This window comes from Lampetra planeri, unplaced genomic scaffold, assembly GCF_965212315.1.
Source record: "Lampetra planeri unplaced genomic scaffold, kcLamPlan1.2.h2 scaffold_1106, whole genome shotgun sequence".
NCBI lineage: Eukaryota > Metazoa > Chordata > Hyperoartia > Petromyzontiformes > Petromyzontidae > Lampetra > Lampetra planeri.
In genome coordinates, this window is record NW_027613816.1 from 12,231 (window position 1) to 33,310 (window position 21,080).

Consider the following 21,080-nt stretch of genomic DNA (forward strand, 5'->3'; position numbering starts at 1 on the left):
GTCGTTCTAAGGCAATCAATGGGTTCATCTTTCATCGAATGCTTAAGAAGTTTGTCAGATTTTCAATTTGATTAGATATAGATTATAGATGATCTTCAAGCACACGTGAAGATTGATTTTACATACATGAATATATCGGTAGATATTTGAGACAATTGGTAAATGATGTTCAACTCAGGCCAACTGTAGGTTTTCACTTCCTCTCTATCACTTTCAGGTGTGATTTATTTATTCTCCTAACTCCTATCTCCACTATTACCTGCTACCACTGCTCTTCCACCCAGGACGCACTAAACCTGTCCTGCCACCTTCCAGGCCTGATGATGAGTCAGTGTTGGGCTTGCGATCGTGTAGGTGGTTGGTGACCAGGGGACGGACTAAAGCAGGTGGTGCTGTGACCCCGAGTGTAGCATTGACTTACAGCCTCAAAACGCAAATGACAAGGTTATTATGTATATACAATTCTGTACTGCCATAATTGTGTCAATTTTCCTGCAATTACAATGCACAAAGCATGATTGTCAAGGCGTGATATATATTTTGTAACATTTTAATGTCATGCACCCATCTGTAGCCAAGAACTCTTCTGATTCATCTCCAGTCACCATAATTTTATTTAAATTTGTGTAGCAGAGATACAATGGATTTCTTGTTTCTTGCTTTGGTTCAGTGGTCGCCACAAAAATGAACCAAGAAGAGTGTCTCAGAATTAGACCCAGCTTAGCTCTGTATTTCCTCTTTTCCCATATCATTGCAATGTAGTGTGTGTGACGTTGCACTGCTTGTGGACTTGGCCTTTGATGTCATGTTTTCATGTCAACATCCTCGCTTCCTGTTAAGCAGGGCAAAGGTGACATATTTTCACAAGAGCTGTGGTTCTGCAGTTGTTCACTAAGGAATGACCACTGACAGATTCATTGCAGCCTGGCTTAATACTGTGCTACTCTCACCACATAAAGCAACACGTGCTGTGGAAATATTGTCCAACCATCTAAATAATGTCATAAATTACATGCTGCTTTCAGATTTCAGGGGAGATGGAATGCATGAAGAGCAGAGCTGAAAGTGATGAAATTCAAGAGTGCATGAAATGCTTTACTGATCCAAAAAGTCCTCGCTGGGTCACATTTGTTGATCGGTCTCCTTAATTTGCATGCACATACTGTACGTATAATCAGGACATGGTACTTTTATCTATGATAGCCAATAAGCCAGGTGAACCTGCTGTCCATCATGTGCCTTTCACTCATGTTGTTTTAAACTACAAGTTAAGATGGATTATTGTACATTGTTATTATTATTGTACATTCACCTACTTTCTTCCTCTACAGGCTGGCTGACCCAACCTTCTACAGTTTGAATGCTGTCTATATTTATGGCTCAGGAGATGACTAACCTATGAATTACTGAGGCTTTAGGGGAAAAAAAAAACGATGACACCCTCACAGGTGGCTTACTTTACATTGCTTCACATATCTCAGGTTTCATCTATGTCACGGGACTTCAGTATTCATCTAAAAAAATGTCTTTCGTCCATTTTATGCCTCGTTTGAAAGCATGTCTTTGTTGACCTGTGGGTTTTTTAGAATAAATACACAGTGGAAACATGTAAAGTTATAACACTACACATTCTAGTTTGAAGAATTAAGTTACTCATAAACAACAAAAAAACAATCTCAATAACTTTGAAAATGTGACAGATTGGAATTTCCTAACAAGGTAATGAAGGACAAAACACACAAGATTGAAACCAGTGAAATCCTCCAACATAACGTAACATAACCTGATGAGAAGAATTATCTTGTCCAACCCAATACCAAGTACATATACTTGATTTAAGATATTTCGTCTTACTTAGATCCACTTTTATTTTCACTTTCACTCTCCTCGATTGGTTCTTGTCCAGGGGACCCTTTGTACAACTTGATCACAGTCAAATATCGTTCGGCATGAAAAGACTGGCCCAACAGGTCTGCTGAGCTGGATGATGAAAAGAGAATAGACTGCTGGTGACAAACAAGCACAGACCATACTTCTAATCAGAGGAATGTGTCTGGGCTTCAGGAGAACATGTGGAGGACAGTAATCTTTGCTAAATGCTAGGCTGTTGACTGATTTGTGCCTATGTCGAGTCCAATTCGCCTGTGTCCTTAGTAATACAGATATATGTACAGTCTCTTGATATCAGTCGTGGAAATTGTTTCTTCTTCCTGTAGGTGGAATCATGAGCAGCAGCTACACTGTGTCCCTGGCCGGCCCCGCTCCATGGGGCTTCAGACTGCAAGGCGGGAAGGACTTCTGTCTTCCCCTCACCATCTCCAGGGTGAGTGAGGCACACACCGGCACATGTAGCCCTTCCATGGCAGTCGCCTCTGAGGCATGCGGCCATTTGAAAGGGATGGTGAAAGTGTGTCCTGTCAGTCATCTCCTATGTGACACCCCACAGAGAAGTTCATGGCCCCTGTCACTCAGCCATCCATGGTCTTGACCTGTCTGTCATGGCTGTCGTGTGGACATAACTTAGCCATGTCTGTCAATTCGCAAAAAGTCCCATGAATTCTCTTATGGCTGTATTCACAGGAGTAGGACCATAGCTGTCTGGGACTGTTGTCAGTTTGTCCCAGCCTATCACCCTTAGTTAGTGGTGGTCAGATGTGTTTGCATGCTGTTTCTTCATTGGCTGACTGAATTGCTTCTGTTGAGACATTGCTGCTGCATGACAAAGTATGGGCAAAAATACTGTTGGAAGCAGGGACCTTCTTGCTCTGAGGCCACGGTTCTGACATGGACTAAGAATTGAAAATCAAGCATATTTCCAAGACTTTTCTATCCAGTTGTGGCTTTCCATGTAACTAATGACCTTGGTGGTTGCTGCCATCTTTGAGGAACAGCAGCGCAGCTCACTGTCGGTCTGCCAAACAGCAGTTGACTCCACGGGAATGAAGAGTTTGAGTGACTGACAGGAGCTGTGCATGTTTTAATGTGGACAGCCTAGTGTGGTCCATTCTTGGACACAACTGAATGAGCAGCACTTCTTTGTTCTTGCTACTTCCTGTTATGAATTGATCGTCTCTGTGCCGTGGCCAACGTCAGTGACTGTTTATTTGTTGTTTGATCACATGTTGTTTGAACCTGGTGACTCTTATGTCACCAGTTGTGTTTGGACGTAGTAAGTTCAACAGGGGAAAAGAAAGGCCAACATAGCTGCTCAGACTATTTCTGTGACCTGCTACAGAGATAAAAATGGAATGCTTGACATTTTGTTGTCACCGTGTCAAGATCCTTTGAGTAAGAACATTGTTGTCGTCATATCTTAAAAACAGTACATGATGAAGAAGAAAGAAACAAAAGTGAATTGACAACCTTTATGTTTTCTACAATGTGAATCTTCATCAGATCTATTTGTCAGTTTGTCAAAGTAAACTGTCCAACCTGGACACATTTGTGTCACTGGTGTAAACACAGGATTCAATTCAGAAAAGATTGAAACATTTTACTAATAAAATTGCTTGTGTTTCCTTTATGTGGAAAGTTAAGTCAAGTGCTTTGTGTGGATCGTTCGTCAGTAGCTGCTCATACGAGTGTTGAATGCCTTCCTGTGTCATCAGTGGCTGGGAACATGAACACTTGAAAGCAGCAGCTTTGCAGTCCCTCACATTCCTGCCATCATTCCTGGGGGCACATTTTCATCTCATACATATATATATATATATATTAGATAGAGAATCTATAACATTTTCCTATATGACATGTTGTTTGCTGCTCTCAACTCTCTATCGCCTTGACAACATGGACTCATGACTATGTTTATGTTGCAATTTTTCATTTATGATTTATGTCAAATATGTCCCGGGCCCTGTTTTAAGTTTCAGGCCCAGCTGTATTCCGAAACAGAGGGATAATTGACATATGTGGAAACATCTGCCAACAGTTTAACCATTACTTCAGTTCCTGCATTAAATGAATGACTAAAAAAATTGTGCAGCCCACAAGCCTATTTCAAGGTCCATGCGAGACCCACAATGCTTTGTAGCCGTAATTGGCCATACAGAATAGATATTGGTTGTCAGACTGGATGAGATTTCATTCACTTTGCTTTCCAGGGGTTGTCACAACCAAAGCATTATGATGTAATTACGCTTTATATATGGTATTTATATAAAGCTCATGAACAGTACAGTCTGTGTGGATAGGTCTCTATCAGACTTGCACATCTGGACACTGCAATTTTACTTCATTCAGCAAACTGCTCAAGCTCTCAGGTTGTGTGGTGATCGGATGTGAACAGCCCTTTTCAAGTCCAGCCACAAATTCTCCATACAATTATCGTCTGGGTTTTGACTCGGCCGCTTCAGAACATCCAAGTTGTTTTCTTTAAACCACTCCTCTGCAGCTTTTGCTCTATGCTTTGGATCATTGTCTTGCTGGAAAATAAATCTTGTCCCAAGTTCTCTCGCAGACAGAATCAGATTCCTTCAGGATTTACCTTTATCCCCCACAGCATGATGCTGCCACCACCATGCCTCACAGTGGGGATGGTGTGTTGGTGGTGGTGTGTAGTGTTTGGTGTCTGACAAACATAGTGGCTTTTCTGATGGTCAAAAAGCTCCATTTTGGTCTCATCAGACCATAGAACTTTCTTCCAATTAACCACAGAGTCTCCAGCATGCTTTTTGGCTAACTCCAGTCGAAATTTAATAGGACTCTTCCTTTACAGTGGCTTTCTCTTTGCCACTCTCCCATAAAGTTCTGCCTGGTGAAGAACCCAGGCAGCAGTTGTTGAATGTGGTCTACCCCATCTCAGCTGCTGGAGCTTCTTTCAGAGTAGTGATGGTGTCTTGGTGGCCTCTCCCACTGGTCTCCTCCTTGCACGGATTCTCAGTTTGTGAGTCAGTTTACACACATGCCATATTCCTTTCATTTGTTGGTGATGGATTTAACAGAATTCCAGGGTATATTTAGTGACCTAGACATTTTTTTGTATCTTGTACCTGACTTATACTTTTCAATAATAGTTGTTTTGTAGTGTTCTTCTGTCTTCATGGTGTACTGATAGCCAGGAATACGGATTAACCAGTGGATGGACCTTCCAGACACATGTGTCTTTATGCTATAATCACTTGAGACACTGCACTCACATGATCCCTATGTTACCAGTTGTGAGACCATGAGCACTAGTTGGCTGGATCTTTGTTGAATTAGTCACTTTAAAGAGAGCCAATACGGAAGCAGTCACTTATTTAGCATTACATATTTTTATTAAATTCAAACAAGTTTGTAGGACTTGTTGTCATGGTGACATGAAAAAGTGAGGGGTGAAGGAAAAAGTTTTGTCCATAGAAGCCAATTTATATTGACCCTGGTGGATTCATAAAAGCAGTTAAAGTGTAAAACATCCTGGGAGGTTAATACTTTTTATCAGCACTGTATATGGCCGGCTGCTTATTGTAGGCACCCACCAATTTTATCATGTACCAGTTTTATTTTGCTGTTGCAATTGTTTGTCAGGGAGACTGAGAAAAATGTTTTTTTTTTTTTTTTTTTTTAAATTAACTGAACTCCTGTATAACACCTATGTAAAATCCTGCGTGTCTTTCAGTGAATGAGGCCAGTGTGCATGGTAAACTATTCTAAATGTGTTTTGTGTTTAAACAATGCAGAGTACTTTTAAACACAGCCGCCACTGAATATTGTATGGATGACTTGTGCAGGAAGGAACTCATTATGCAGGCATCCTTATATGTGCTGGTGTTAGTTCCTGTTGCCACAGACTCCAGACTCCTGGGACGGATGGAGTCTGTGGTTATTCCAGTTCCCTTTCAGGCATTTCATCCACTTACATCTTTTTCTTTAAGTATTAGATATTACTATGGCTCAGAACCTTGTTGCTATACACTTTCTATTTACTTTTTTATCCCCAGGTCACCTCGGAGTCAGCAGAGTGCAATATTCCTCTCTTTTTTCCCACCACCCCTCACGCCCCCATTTGTCTTTTTCTGTCGCATAGTTTGTTGTTACAATGGCATGTGATACTCCAAGTGAACAGTTATACAAACTGCTGCGTTTTAGGCTGGTCGCCGTGTCTCCAGATGTGTTCCTCTTTAATCACCACCACAATGTTTTAATATTCGGAGGATTATTTCATGTCAACCAGAAGGGGAAATTGCTTTTTTTATGGTTAATTTAAGTGAGACATATCAGCAGCCACACTCAAGCAAACTACATGGAAAGGGATCGAGTGGTCGTCTAACCCTCCTAAATGTCAGATGCAGACTTCCCCAGAAGGCAAATAGAGGTACTGTAACATGGCCTCCCCCATAAATGTATATCTTGGTAGATATTTCAAATTCTTTTGAAAACCTTTGTTTAGTGCACCTTGCCTTTCAGAGTCCTACATTATGTAAGTGGAAGCTTGTGTAAATTATGAGTGACAGTACAGTTATTCAGTCATGATCTGTAATTGAAGCTTGACCCCTCTGCACCTCCCCCTTTTGTATGATATGAGTGCAGAGCAGAAACGTCTTTGAGGAAAAACAGGAAATGATTAAAATTCCTGAGATAAATGAGACAAATGCACCAATATTAAATTCAGGGGACACACGTCTTGGCAAAGGTCTTTTGAAACAAATGCACTATGTCAAAGGACAGTATAAAAGTTGAATTGCCTCTCTAGGGTAGTGTAAGTGTAAGCTATTATTACTTGTTGACTGTGACAACTTTACCACTCTACAAGTGGTTCTCCCAAAAGTGTAGCGTGAAGAATAAAATACAGTCATTAAAGAAAATCGCTGTCATTATCCAGTCAATAGAAAAATAAAATACTTGATAAGCCTGTTGGAGAGAGCATAATGTGAATGGACATAGAGCCTTTGCACGCTCAGATCAGGTTCAGAAAAAAACAACAAAATCAAGCTGAGAAAATCTTCCTCGGTATTTGCAGAACCCATTGAGACCGACAGCTTGGGGTCTTTGTAGTACAGCTGCCAAAGAGTGTCTCCAGTCAAATCATTTGCATTTAAATCAGATATACACAAACAAGTTGAGTGTTTCACAGCTTTGTGTATCATCAGTCAAGTCAGACAAGATTTTATTTTTATAGCTCCAAATCACAACGGCTTCCTCATGATGCTCATGTGTTGGATCCCAGTATGATAGTAATTTTGATGCCATCTGCTTTTCATCTTCCTGATTCCTGCTTTTTGGCAGAACAGTTGTTGCCTTTTTGTAGAGGTAAAATGTTGCGTCCCAAAGTCTGACAACAGACATTGTAGGGGATTTATTCCACAGACGTGATATCTGTGGAACTGGCTGTTGGCTGGTTGTGGGTGTGTAGTTGGGTCTGATTTGTGCGTCCAGATGAAGAGGACGTGATGTGGAGCTAGTTAGGTGATGTGGTCTGACAGGGATTCACACAAGAACAAGAGTACAGTTTTTGTCAATGTTGTTATGAAGTTGCTGTGATCAGAGGTGGGAGAGTTGTGTTAATGCCACCAAAGACACATTAATGAACAGGCAGTAGACACTATGGCAAAATGGGTTGGAAAGAGATAATACACATGAGGAAAAGCTGCTGCCTTGCCATCATTCTACCACAAGCAAATTTCCTATGGGAAACACTTCTGCGACCAAATGATAATTGGTGTAGTAAGCATTTCCAAGCTGTGTCATTCAGTTTCTTTGCAACATCATTTATTTTCTGGAGGTGAAATGGACTGAATTTTACACAACCGCATCAGCATTATTTGCTTTGTCACAAATGAATTGAAATGACCAGTGTGACCAACCACCAGTTTTGCAGGTTAACCACTCTGAGGCCCATTTTAAGCCATACAGCAGTTGAATGAGCCATGGATTGATGGATTTGCTCACGCCCTTTCATTTATATGCCTCAGCAGTTCTTGACAGCCTGGATTGTTTCTGACCTGACTAAAGAACAGCCACTATTCAGCACAGGGTTTGTTCCCTTTGTGTGTGTGTGTGTGTGTGTGTGTGTGTGTTTGTGTTGTCATGGTGACCCAACTAAGAGTGCCAGTTAAAGGTGTGACAAGATGCCACAAGATCTCGCGAGATTAAGTCATGACGATTGTTTAAGACCTATTTAGTTGAGTCAATTACCTGACAATCTCTGTTGGAAATGTGGAACAAACATGTGATTTGACACAACCATTTTGGGTGAAAGTAACCTTGGGAAGGCTCTGGAGAAAGTGCTACCTGTCTCGCCAAGTTTAGGCTTATTGAGTGACCAAACAAATAATGGGAGTGTCACAACAACGTCACAGTGATAAAGGTTATAGAAAAGTACATCCTCACCAGACTATAAAAAATAGATTGAAACTTTGACAGAAATAGTGTTGTACGAGCAGATGCTGGTGAGAATTAATAATGAGAGGGGACATGGGACCATTTCTTAACTATGGGGTTGTAAGAAGAACAGGAGTTGAGCGGGTTGTACACTGACTGAGGGGTCGGGGGTTTGAGCTGCACATTGGTGTATGAGTGTGTGTATGAATGGGTGAATGTGAGGCCTTTGGGCACCATGAAGGTGTAGAAAAAGCAAGTGAAGTCCATTTGCTATGTACAGTATATATATATATATATATATATATAGGTACCACACACCATCGATCCACTGTAACCACACCCAACCGAGCTGTCTGAATGTGTAAAATAAAAAGAAATAAGAACTTATTCAGTTGATTGGATCTAAACACCTCAGCCTCATGAAAGTAATCCTTTTAATAACTGTGACGTTTATGAAAAGTTGGTCTGATTCAGCTTTAGCCTCGGGTGTTTGTGATGTTATAATGTCCTTTAACTTATAAGGTCCTTTAACTTAGTCTGCTCTACGCAGACATGACATTCATTTCAGCCTTCACCACAAAATGCCTCCTGTAGCAAACGTAACCACAACCCAGCAGCACAATTTGTATTGGAATAGTGGGGAAGATGATTAATATTCAAAATAATTGTTATCCTTCATCCTCCCTGACTTAAATGTATTTAGTTGGAAATGATGTGCAATAAACACAGGTTCCATAGCTTTCTGTGCTGTGTGAAATCCAATATGTGTGAGATAAGACTTTGAAACATTGGTTTATAAGTACAGTATTGATATGTTTAGTGAGGAATTCCAGTGAGCCCAGAGCTTTGGCAGCAGATTACTCCCCTTTATCTGGAGAGAGTGTCATAAATCTGCCTTTATCAACCACTTTAAAAGCCTCTAAGCAGGATCTCTGCATCACATTTTTCACCAGAAGGAATCATATATATATATTTATAGTTATTGTAATAGTATAATACAATATAATAGTCAGTTATTAGTTGTTTTATATTTATTGGTTAACTGTCCTTCCACAAGATAAGGATTTCAGTTTGACATATTAACATAAGTGCTTTGGTTTTGTTCAACTATGGTTTGAGCTCCAGGTTTGATAGAGGATTTTATAAATAGCGTTTCAACACTGAGCTACAGCACAGATGCAGTGTTTAGAAAAAAATAACAGGCCTTTATTAATGATACATTATTTTTAAACACGTGAAAACCATCAGTAAGCAGAGACTTTGACTTTGTTTTTATGAGAGACAGCTCTAAACAGAGTGTCTGTTTTTTTGTTTTGTTTTCCATCAATGTTTATCCCCTCTTACATCTGTTTATATCCTCAGTAAGACTGTATTCATCTACAAATACATTTGTACCATAAGTAAATTAACAGCATTTAAATTTTAAGCATTTAATCTCAGGCATGTTTAAGAATTTACTAGAAGCTCACAAATAAATCAGCAATGTATTGTGCTTGTACTAAGACGACATCTTTGGGAGAAGCGGCCACACATGCTTAGTGTGGAACAGCCAGTCATTATCAGTAAGTCCACAGCAGTAAAACCAGCAGAGTGGAGAGGACCACAGTGGCCACACGTTTTGGGTGGTTGGAATCCCATTCATGTAAAAGCAGTTGGAAACATTCCTCTCATCAGAACCTTCAGACTCTCCAAGTAAACCCATTTTCTTTAGCAATCAACTTAAATGCACTTTTTCCTGTCGTTCCTCAAATATCCTGTGCAGAAATGACATAATATGATATAGTCTGACATAGTATGTCCTATAATAAATTCCCTTGCTAAAACATCCGCTCTCTGGAAAGAGTTGGAGTTGCACCGTCAAAGTTCATTACTAATCTGCTCTCTGTCACAAGTGTTTCAGAACTCGCTTGATTTGTATTCACAGATTTAGATGCCAGAGATTTTCACTGTCACATCTGTTTGTTGCTGCAAATTCTAGGACACTTGGGATTTATAAAGTGCTCTCTCTACACTGCAGACTTGGCCTTAAACATGGTTTACCACTGTCTTTTTCACTCCCTGTTCTCTCAAAGTAACACATACAACTAGAATGATCTTTATTCAGCACTCCTTCTGTTACAGCAGCTCTGCTTCTCAGTCTTTCCCTGAAAGACAGATCCTGCTCTGAGTCTGCTGCCAAAAGCTTTCTAAAGAACACTTACACTGTCTTCATTGACTTATGTGCCACAGACTTTGTAAATAATGGAGGACCAACACACTACATGCTGTCTGGTGTGTTGCCGAACCTGCACTGGATGCCTCTGTAGTGACAGCACAGTACACTTGTAAGTAGCACTTAAAGAGGCAGCAGAATAGGGTTCCAGGCCGTTGGTATGCATACGGGACCCTTAATTATCAGTTCTGCACTCCTGCTATTGAACTGTTTGATAATGTCACAAGAGAAATATGTCCCTGTCGCCCTTCCAGAGTCTACCACTACCTCCATCAGTTCCCCATTCTTTCGTTGCTTCCTTCCTGCTCTTTTCCCCTGTTTTGTTGTCATGAAATTTATCACAATGGTACATTCTTTGTGTCTCTTTTTCGACTTTTTTTAATGACGGTCATAAAGGTCATATCATTTTAGGTCGGTCATATCACAGTAATGTACAGTATGTTTTAACCTATATGATTTTTTTTTCTCCCCATTAATTTATTTGATGCTATAAACTGGCGGTGACAAATTTGTTGTGGTCAATTGCAGACATTCATTTTGTGCACTAGAATTGCAGTTATGCTTTGTAGAACTGTCGGTTAAAAAGTGTCTTCCCCGTGTACCTGTGTTATACTTGTCTGTTCTCATCACATTCAGATGTTCCTGTCTTATTGGCTTGGCTTATTTGGTTCAAACGACGCTTTAGTTTCTGCTCTTTCACACTGTTAAAACATCTTTTTTTTTGTTCATGCATGATGTTAGCCAGCATGATGTTAGCCAGCATGGCTGTACAGGTTTCAAGTGTGTAAATGATGGTGCTGAGTGATTGATGAGTGCTCTGTCACCACACCTGGTAGCGAGTCATTCCTTTTTTGTGGGTTTTACGAGCTTACTCACCGTGGTTTACGCACAAGTCTCAGCATGGCATGTCAGAAGACCTGATAAAATATATGTTGCTCAGATTGACTCACCCTCGTAAAGATGTCTTAAGCCCACTCCAACAGAATATGAAATTAAACCTGGATAAAACTGGGGAAACTACAACTAACATTATGGGGGAAAATTACTGTCTTCAAGGTGGTGATGGCTCCACAGTTCAGTAATGAGGCCAGCACTCTGTGATGTCATGTTTAATACCAGCTTGTGGATTTTTGTTGGGAGATCAATAAAGTATCTAGCTTGCTAGCTCAGCTTGCTTGGAACGAAAACATTGTAGTGGTATGGACAAAAGGTACGATGGCCATTGGAAATGCAAAAAAGCTGAAAAGAATTGGAAAAAGCCCCATTTGACTGAGGGCCAAAACTGGAGGTGGAGTTATCAAACACAATAAGGCATCCTCCTTCAGTGGGACATAACATGTTTAATTATGGATGAAGTCAGAGGAAGGAAAACCCCTGTGTTAACTTCAGGGCAATGTCCTTAAGAGTCCCAGCAACAACAACTGGGATCCACGTACATTCCCGTGAATGAATACGTGACGGGAAACTGAAGCAAGTTTTGTCTCATTTTGAAGATGTTACTCAGTGACTTACAGGAATGCAAAATCAGACACCAAAGGAAGAATTGTAGAAACTTGAATTTTACTTAAATTCAGCAGGCAGAAGCCAACACCTCAACTTATTGATATTGTCCATTAGATAAGATAAACCAGACTGCAAAGTCTATATCTGTATGTAAATGGAAGATTGTTGTTGATTGTACATGTGCATGATTATCTTATGCTCCTTTTTTACTTGTCCTTAACAGATTTTATGTCTTGTGTATTTGTGTAACTAAAATATTTTCTTATTATAACTCAATGTCACATTTTTTCTTTTAGCCTTTGGATAACAACCATGTGGCTTTTATATGCTACCATGCTGACATTGACTCATCGTTGTGGGAACCCTTGGGCATATTTTTGGCTCGACTGATCCCAGGAATGTTGTTATGTTCGTCTCGTGTTGTTTTCGTTTAATAAGATGCTTATCATATTTAACCAAGCTTACATAAGACTGGGAAAAGAAAGGGGAACTCAGTCATCAGTCAGAAAGAAATAACTTATTTTTAGTTAAATATAGGGTTGCAAAGAAACTTTCTATGGGATCTCAAGCTTTGGAAATAATGAGAGACAGAAAGAATGGTCAATGAAACTGTGCTTGCTATAGCTTACATTTAGCATCTAACGTATCATCCAGCTATCTATGGTATGAATACATTTCATGTGATATTTGCAAGTCAAACATTAATACCTCAGGTTTATTCCTGTTTTTTCCTATAAATTCCTGTTAATTCCCATTAATTCCCATGGAACGTGTCCAACATTGAAAATTCCTGGAATTTTGCAACCCTAGTTAAATACTATAACTCTATTTCAATTATTTAAAAGTGTACTGGAAGCTGTGTGTTTAGCACGATGAAATTCTTAATGCTTAACTAAACGGGCATGATGATCATTTTTTAAAAATGTTTTGTGTGTGTTTGTGTCATTTGCAGCTGACCGATGGAGGCAAGGCAGCCAAAGCCAAGATGAGTGTAGGAGACATTATTCTCTCCATTAACGGCATTTCCACTGACAGCATGAATCATCTTGAGGCCCAGAACAAGATTAAAGCCTGCACAGGTCATCTCAACCTCACTCTACAAAGGTAACAGATGCACACGGAGCAAACAATCACACTTCATTAAACACATACTGTTGTTCTCTTCATAGATGTGTCACAGAGCTGCTGTGTTCAGACTGAAATGTTTTCTTACGTAATATGTAACAGTCAGCAGCAGGGCTGCCAATTGTTTGAAGGATCAAGGTTCAAAGGTTTCTTTCCGTTTTTGTTGTTCAAATAAAAACAAAATTGTGTTTCCCACCTCCCATGCAATAAGTCAGTGCCCAATGAAATACATAATAAACATGATTAAAACACAAATTACATTTTTAACTGTATAACTAATGAATTAAAATTGCCATAAAATTCAAAATTTTATTCTTCAAAAATTCAGCGACAAAAATGAGGAGGATAATTTTCAGTACTCCAAAGAAGATACATGAAGCAGACTGAATACAGGCTGTGGTTTATACCGCTTTTGGTCAAAAGATTAAAAAAATAAACAAACATAAATTGAACAACCACATTCAATAGGGGTACAGGGCTTCAAGGTTGCTGTAATATTACAGTGTTAATGATAAAACATGGTTGCTGCTGCAGACTGTCTCAGTTTGTTTTGACCTGCTGGCTCCTGTAAGGAAGAGGAGGGATGGTGGTTTTATTTTATTGTATTGATGTGTAAGAGAAAGCACAAGAGCAATGAAGAACGCAATATATTATAAAGTTTCAATTTGAAGGTGGACATGTTCTTCCTGCCATATCTGCAGAAGTCATCAGACTGGGTTTCAGGTTTGGTTTTGGTCAGCTGCTCCTCAGCTCCTTTCATGAGTGAAAAGACTGTTTTTGGGCTCTGCTTAGGTCTTCAGCATATGAAAAAAATGAACCAGGGATGCAGCTGAGGTATCAGTTTTTGTATTTGTTTTCAGTAACAATACAACACACAGTAAATTTACAGTTTCTTTTAAATGGAAAAAAGATCACAAGTTGTTACACGTTTTTGAAGAAGGATCATAAAAAATATGTTGCCTGGGTTCAGCTTTGAGCGCGGGCCAAGCTCTTTCACCAAACCCGGTGCATATTCCGCAGCCAAGTGTAAAGAAATATTGTTGAAGTGTCATGGACAATGAAATGAAGGCAAAGCACGCACACTTTAAAGGTTGTAAAACATGCTGACAGAAAAACTCAGAGCCTTCTTTCTCATGCCCTGTCCTTCCATCACCACATTAAAGCAGAAAGGAGTCTCGGCACTTTAACTGTGAGAAAATCTTCCCAAAATAGCCCTGTCCCACAGCTGCATGTAATCTTCTGTGTTAAAGGAAACATCAAACCCTCTGGGCTCACACTACATGTTAGTGACAACAAAAATCAGCCACTCGACAAAGCGGTGACAAAGGTCTCTACAAATTATACATGATTCAAGTTGGATTTATTTCTTTTTGTAGAAGCCAGTGGTAGACACTGGTATTGTATGTGAACTTGGAAGAGATGCATGTGCCGATTCTTCCCTTTGTTGTACCATACTTCCACAGGAGTGATCCTGAACCCACTATGACACATTATGTTAACATGTGCTTGTCCTAAATATACAAGTAGTAGTAATCAGCTTCTTTCTCAGTTATATGTACAGGACAAATAATGAATTGAAACATGATTCCCTCTGTACCAACATGAGCCGTTAGCAGCGTTTCAACCTTTAGAGGGCGCTGACTATGCACATTTACTGCAAAAGTAGTTTTGAGGTAGGGGGCCTCAGCTGACCACCGTTACCGCTTTCAATCTTCTCAGATGTGATTTATGGTCCCAATGATCACTGATAATGCTCTCGAGGTCATAATAACATTCCAAAAGATGATTAATGTGACTGCGGTTTAATTATACTGTATCATGTAACATTCAAATGTTCTTAAGTTTGTAAATATAACCTCTAAATGACACTTCTGAACTTCTTTTCGCTGCTCCAATCCAAAAATAAATGTCGGACAAAATCATGATGTTTTGGTTTATTGTTCAATAAAAATTTTTTCAGGACACTTCTGTTCCTGTCAAGTCTATAGAAGGTTATTCATCAAAGATCTATAATAGAAGATGTTTAGTAAAATAATAGAAGATAGTACAAGAAGCTGCATAACATTAATTGAAAATTGTACATGATAGTAGGACTTGTAAACCATGACATTAATTCTCATGTTCATGACAACACTAATCTGTAGGTTTCCCCCCAAACGTCACCGTGGTCAGCGTGTGCACTCGTTTGTCCTGTTGATGCACAACACTAAGATAGTTGCATTTAGCTTTTTTGTAGTGCTAAAATACTTACTAAATAATTTACAATCATATTTTTAATGAAACACTCCTAAATTTGCAGTGTTACAATATGGAAAAACGCATCCGCTATGCGGTAAGTGTCACATACTGCACAGTCTTTCCACATATTGTCTGACGGGAAAAGGCTCTCTGGGTTTATGCCAGTATGTTATTTTCCTGTTGCTAGGTAAAGAGAAACATGTTTTGATCAGAGAAGAAAACGTTTCCAAGTATTCTCTAATGTTAAATGTTACAGAGCTGATTAGTCTATGCGAAGAGTCCTGTGACAGAAAGGATGAAGTCTGGTTTTCTTTGAGTGCATTCTCAGGTGTGTCTGCTTTTTGTGAAAGTATTGGTGCTGGAGTATTAGTCTTTAGTTTTATGTGTGAGGTCGAGCCAGTTTGAATCAAAGTCATTTTCACAAAAAGTTATCCAGAGGGTGTACGCAGTCAGTGTGATGTTGCTTCGTGAAAACGTCATCAGAGCGTATGGCAGAGAATTCATAATGGGGCCCTTTTATTCACACATGATGTTTACAGAAGCATGCGTTTTCAGTTTATTCTTACAAGTATGTTTTGTTCTATGATGGGAACGTTCCCTCAGTAACCTACACGAGGCGTCTGTGGTGAGTAGCTCGAGGAAAGTATGATAATTGATGTTTATTTATTGTCATTGAAATATGCAGCCCAGTGCAATGAAACAGTCAACTAACTACAACACCAACTCCCCAGAGGTTGTGGCTGGCTGCACCTGTTTTTTTTTTAAAGATAATACAAATACTCACTCATTGGTCCAACCTGCTCCCCCTTTTTTATTAGATACACAATTCATGGCAGCTCCCAGCTTCCTGCAGCACAAATACGTCTCATTTTTGTGCATTTGTTTTTGTTTACTTGTGTATCAGTGTTTCTGGGGTTGTAATAAATTGAATATAAATTTGCATTGTATATACAGTACCAATTTAAGTCAGATAAGTATTATTACACACATATTTTTTTCTTCAACATTCCCAGAAATACACAGCGCTGTTAATACTCTCATGTTTTGTGGATGATACTGATATTTCAGAATTGAGCATGTTTTTATATTCCCTGGTATTCTTCTTCTTCTTGTTCTTCTATATAACAAGTACAACAACTAAGACTGTCGGTATATATAAAAAATATAAATATACCCTGTATTTTACATGACTTTGACACATAATGCTGTAATGCAGTCTCAAGACAAAACCCACTGACAGGGGTGTGACGATACACTCAACTCACGAGACAAGACGATATTTTCACATTATTTTTAAGAAAACTACTATAACAAAATGCCCCAGTGATTAATTCAGTGAGTAATGAACTATGTATGTAGCTTCTTGCTGTGACGTGACCGTGACAGTGATGACCACTGCACCACCATGCTAATCATATATTTTACAAATCTTTACTGACAGCCGGATACACTGGCCAACATGAACACCGATACCGTAGCTAAGCTAACTGTAATGAGTTGTGCAGCTGTGGGATAAATCCGCTGATTCTCATCGTGAATGCATGTCTTGTGCTGTGATTTTAGCTGTGGCAGTAGAGAATCTATTACAGCCCAAAGCCCCCACCGACTGCTGGTTGCCTCAGCCAGCTGTGGTGTGGCGGTTGGAAGAAAAGTAAGAAAAGATGGGTTCTTGTGCTTGGACGATGGTCGCAGTGGCTGGAGATCTGACCACAAGAAGAGCTTTATTCCTCTTCTTGCTTGATTCATCAGCCTGGTGTTGATGAAACATCGCTGACTTTTCATTGTCTCCATTCCAGTTTGCCAGCCTGTCACATATCCCAGTTATCACCCTCACAGAAAAGTGTTGGCCTGTACAGAGTAGGATGAGGAGGCACATAGGTTTTTATGGCATGACCGCCCTCCACTGTGATGCATGTGTGAGGTGATATGGACAAGTGTCACGTAGGAACCTCATACATCAAACAAAGAGACATTCATAGCAACATATCCATAAAGTAAGTGCAGCGAGCTGTCCAGTTGTACGTTGATATTCCTTAACTCGTTCAAGATGCCCATTCGCAGTCAGTTGAAGGAGCAGTGGGAAAACATCAAGCTTAGAAGAGCAGGAGAGGCCGTGTTCCAGACACAAGCTGTGAGTTTTGCCACTGAGCGGATAGGCTGGCTGCATAGAAAAACAGAGAGACAGAAAAGAATGTACTTTCCACTCTCATGTTGATTCCATGTCCTTCTCTTGGACGCCTGTTTTTTTTTTAAGGTTTCTTTCCTCTCGACACGTTCAAGTTTTCCCAGTCTCCCACAGTGTTTTAACATTTATCAAACACATGAAATATTTGTGGGGAGATCTTGTTGAACAAGGTTGTGGAATAATGCAGCACCATTCACAGTGTGTATGAACTCTATAGTTTTCAGCTGTATTCGTCCATGTAGGAGCCAAGTTCCAGCTCTTGGCCTAATATGGTGAAAGAACACAAACCGTACCAGACATTTAAGTGTGTGGTTGATGTTCAGGGGATTCACATGTAGGAGCATTGAAGATGTTGAACTATTCCAAGCCACTGAATCTGTGTGTGAAAAATCTGAGTGGAAAAAAATAAATGTTGTGTCTGGACGGAATGGAGTTGAGTCAGTTAAGATATGTGGCAGACACATGCCAGATTGGTTTGTCTTTGTCTCAGAAATGTGTTGCAGAGGAAAGTCAAGGTTGATGAGGACCACACTCACTACAGCAGATTGGAACTCTCAGACATTATGTTATCTAGTAGATCTTCAGTAAATTTACATTAGTCAAGTTAATTTAAATTCTCTTGTGTTTCATAAATGTACATGATAATATTCTGTATTCTAATTAACTTCAAATATCTTGAGTATCTGTAGGATTTCAGATGTGTTCTTTTTTAATCAATAATAATGTCATCACAATATGAAACAGAGTAGAGAAAGTAGACTTTTCTATAATATATATGTAAATGTAGTTTTAATGGGGCAGAATAAGGGGAAGGGCAAGAATGAACAGAAGATGGTTTCCAAAACAAGATACCTAACGTCAGAAGCACATACCTGCTGATGTCACCATACCCTCCAGTTATGCTCAGATGATTCCAATGTTTCCTACAGTTTCGCAGTCTACCTGTGACCAGTGAATGAATACACGCTCTCACGCCTACACAGCCAGTGTTTGTCTGTGTGTGACAGCAGAGCAAAGAGCAGAGCAGATGTTCACAGGTCCACCCTAGCAAATGTTTGTTCAGTTTGCTCTGGGAAAAGACAGATAGGGAGAGAATCCGCCCTGCTGCCCCAGTCTGGGGCCTGGGCCGCTGATGGTAGATAGACACTGCTCCATTGTAGACTGAATCTACTTGTCATGGAATGTGCCATTTGATCTTTACACCTTTGACTGTTTTTCTTGGCAAAGTGTAGAAGTGTTTCTCCATCGACACAATGGAAAAGAAGCATGCTGTATATTAACTGCTAAGTGGAAACTGTGGATGTAGGTACGGGCACAGATGACATCAATGTGTAGTGGATGGGTGGGGCTGCTTTTTAATCCGGTTTCAGAGAGGAAGTGCATGACAGCGTTGTTTGTTGACTGGTTTCCTAATATGGCAAAGAAGGAAAAGAGGCGGCAGGCACAGTGTAGCTTCTGGTCTAGAACCGGCATTACTGAGTCACTATTAGAGGACACGTTGTCTACATGTGTGGACTAAATATCGAGCTCATTGTTGATGACGTTGTCTGTCTGCATTTGAGTGTCAAAGCTTCAGCAATTGTTCATTTTGTACATTTTGTCCTTTGAATACCCCAGTTAGATTGATACACAACATGTGACTCTGAATGTAATATTGTGTTAATCATGTGTTTAGTTATTCTTTGCGAGTATGAAGTAAATCTAGGGAGTGAAAGCTTCTTGGATGTTTTCTGCTGGAAATATCCAGGATCAAGACACCACCTTCTCCCCACAAGGTCTTAAAATGTTGGCAGTTGCTTCAATCATTAAAAAAAGAAAAAAATCAGATGTATGTCACACCTAAACACTAATCTGCAGATGGAGACTCAATCATTCCCAAATGTGTCTCTGTGTGCCTGCATTTTCACACATACTGGTGGTTTTCCATGTTAAAGCCCGAGACATAGAGGCAGAGTTTTCCAAAGTGTTCTGCTTTCCAGCAGACTATTTGTTGACATTCCTAGAAATTTAAGAAACAACTTTGTGTCTTTATATTGATGGACATTACAGGAAATTTCAGGAACACCTCTTCAAACATAGTGTCCTGAATAAGGAGAAAACAGGGTTCTAGTATGTATCTGTCTATTATCTACTGTATTCGCTGGGTGGATCTCTGAATGGACGGGCGTCAGTTTGCTTTGAAATGTGGGGGGTAGAGAGATGCCATCCCCCCTCCCGCTGTGAAAAGTGGTGGGTACGGAGACCACGGAACCCCACCCCCCCCACTGCCATAGCCACACTTGCACTCACTTCACCAGTGCTTCCTGAAGAAATGTCCTTGGAAATGATGACATTTTAAAAATTTCAGCTCCTGAATGACAGATGAATGTGGATTTTAACATGATGTAGATGTTTGTAACTAATCTAAAGTTCGACATTGATCCGTCAGGTCTCACATTCAGTGCATGAATCCATCCACAGATAGTCAGTCCATCAGATTGTGTCCTGCTCCGTCTCTATTCTCTCACTGACTAAAACCTACTGGAACTTCCCCCCCACCCCCAAAATGTCTTACTTATGATCCACTTTGTCTTCACAGGCCTTCAAGTGACCCCAAGGAAGACATGCCTAAGGTATTTTGAACTGAATCAAAATAATCTTCTTTTGATAATTGCAACACTTTACTAAAAAGTAAGCATACGCCCTTCTGAGATGTGAAAACACATATTTGTTTGGCATGACTTGAGAGGCCACTTTTTGTAGCACTTCCTAAACCTGTGTGCCACTGGCATGACTCACCAATACAACAGTGTGAACATATTTCTGGTGGGTCCTGGTAGATTTGCTGGAAACGCTGCATGCTGTGTGTCCTCATGTTTGTCCAGGATGAACTGCAAGAAATCATTAAGCCTGTCCCAATCACTCACCCTGCGCCAAGCAGCACGTACACAACGCCACCGCGTCAGCCCAGCCCTGCATACAACAAGACAGCACGGCCATTTGGGGGGCACAGCAGCGTGGCAACAGCTTCTTCTCTCCAAAATGCCCCCAAAGTTGCCTCCATCCCATCTGAATCATCTGCTTTCACACCAGCTGCCCCCTCCCAGCCACTGCAGCCTCGATTTCCACTGAAGTCAGGCTCCACTCCAGCCAACACAGTGCCCAGGCTGAGCCCAGGTCGCTCTGCCTTTACTTCCCCGTCTGCCTCCTCCTCATCATCCTCTAACTCCTCCTCTCCAGCCAGAGTGACAGCCCCCTCCTCCCATCCCAGTGTCCCACAGCCCTCTGTCTATAACTCACCTATCAACCTCTACTCCAACTTAAACGCCTCGGAGGTGGCTCTGGGACAAAGACGTGGTCTTTTGGAGAGCCACGGCCTGTCAGAACAGTTTAATGGGTAGGTACAGTGCATCCAACGCAGTTGCAATTTTTTTTCTATTAAATTCAAAACTTTATTTTGATTTAAAAAAACAAAAACAAAAAAAACATTCAGGCCTAATGTCCCCATGCATTTAGACATATTGAAACAGCCCATCG

The 21,080-nt window shown here is 40.3% G+C and overlaps 1 protein-coding gene across 1 annotated transcript; it reads left to right on the plus strand.

The window, feature by feature from the left end:
* Positions 1 to 2,224: 2,224 nt before the first annotated feature.
* On the plus strand, positions 2,225 to 20,940 carry LOC144738639 (PDZ and LIM domain protein 5-like; the record flags this gene model as incomplete). Its single annotated transcript, XM_078621637.1, has 4 exons — positions 2,225 to 2,323; positions 12,969 to 13,120; positions 20,143 to 20,176; positions 20,429 to 20,940. Coding segments are annotated over exons 1-4 (797 nt in total), but the record flags the coding sequence as incomplete, so codon positions are not given.
* Positions 20,941 to 21,080: the final 140 nt, after the last annotated feature.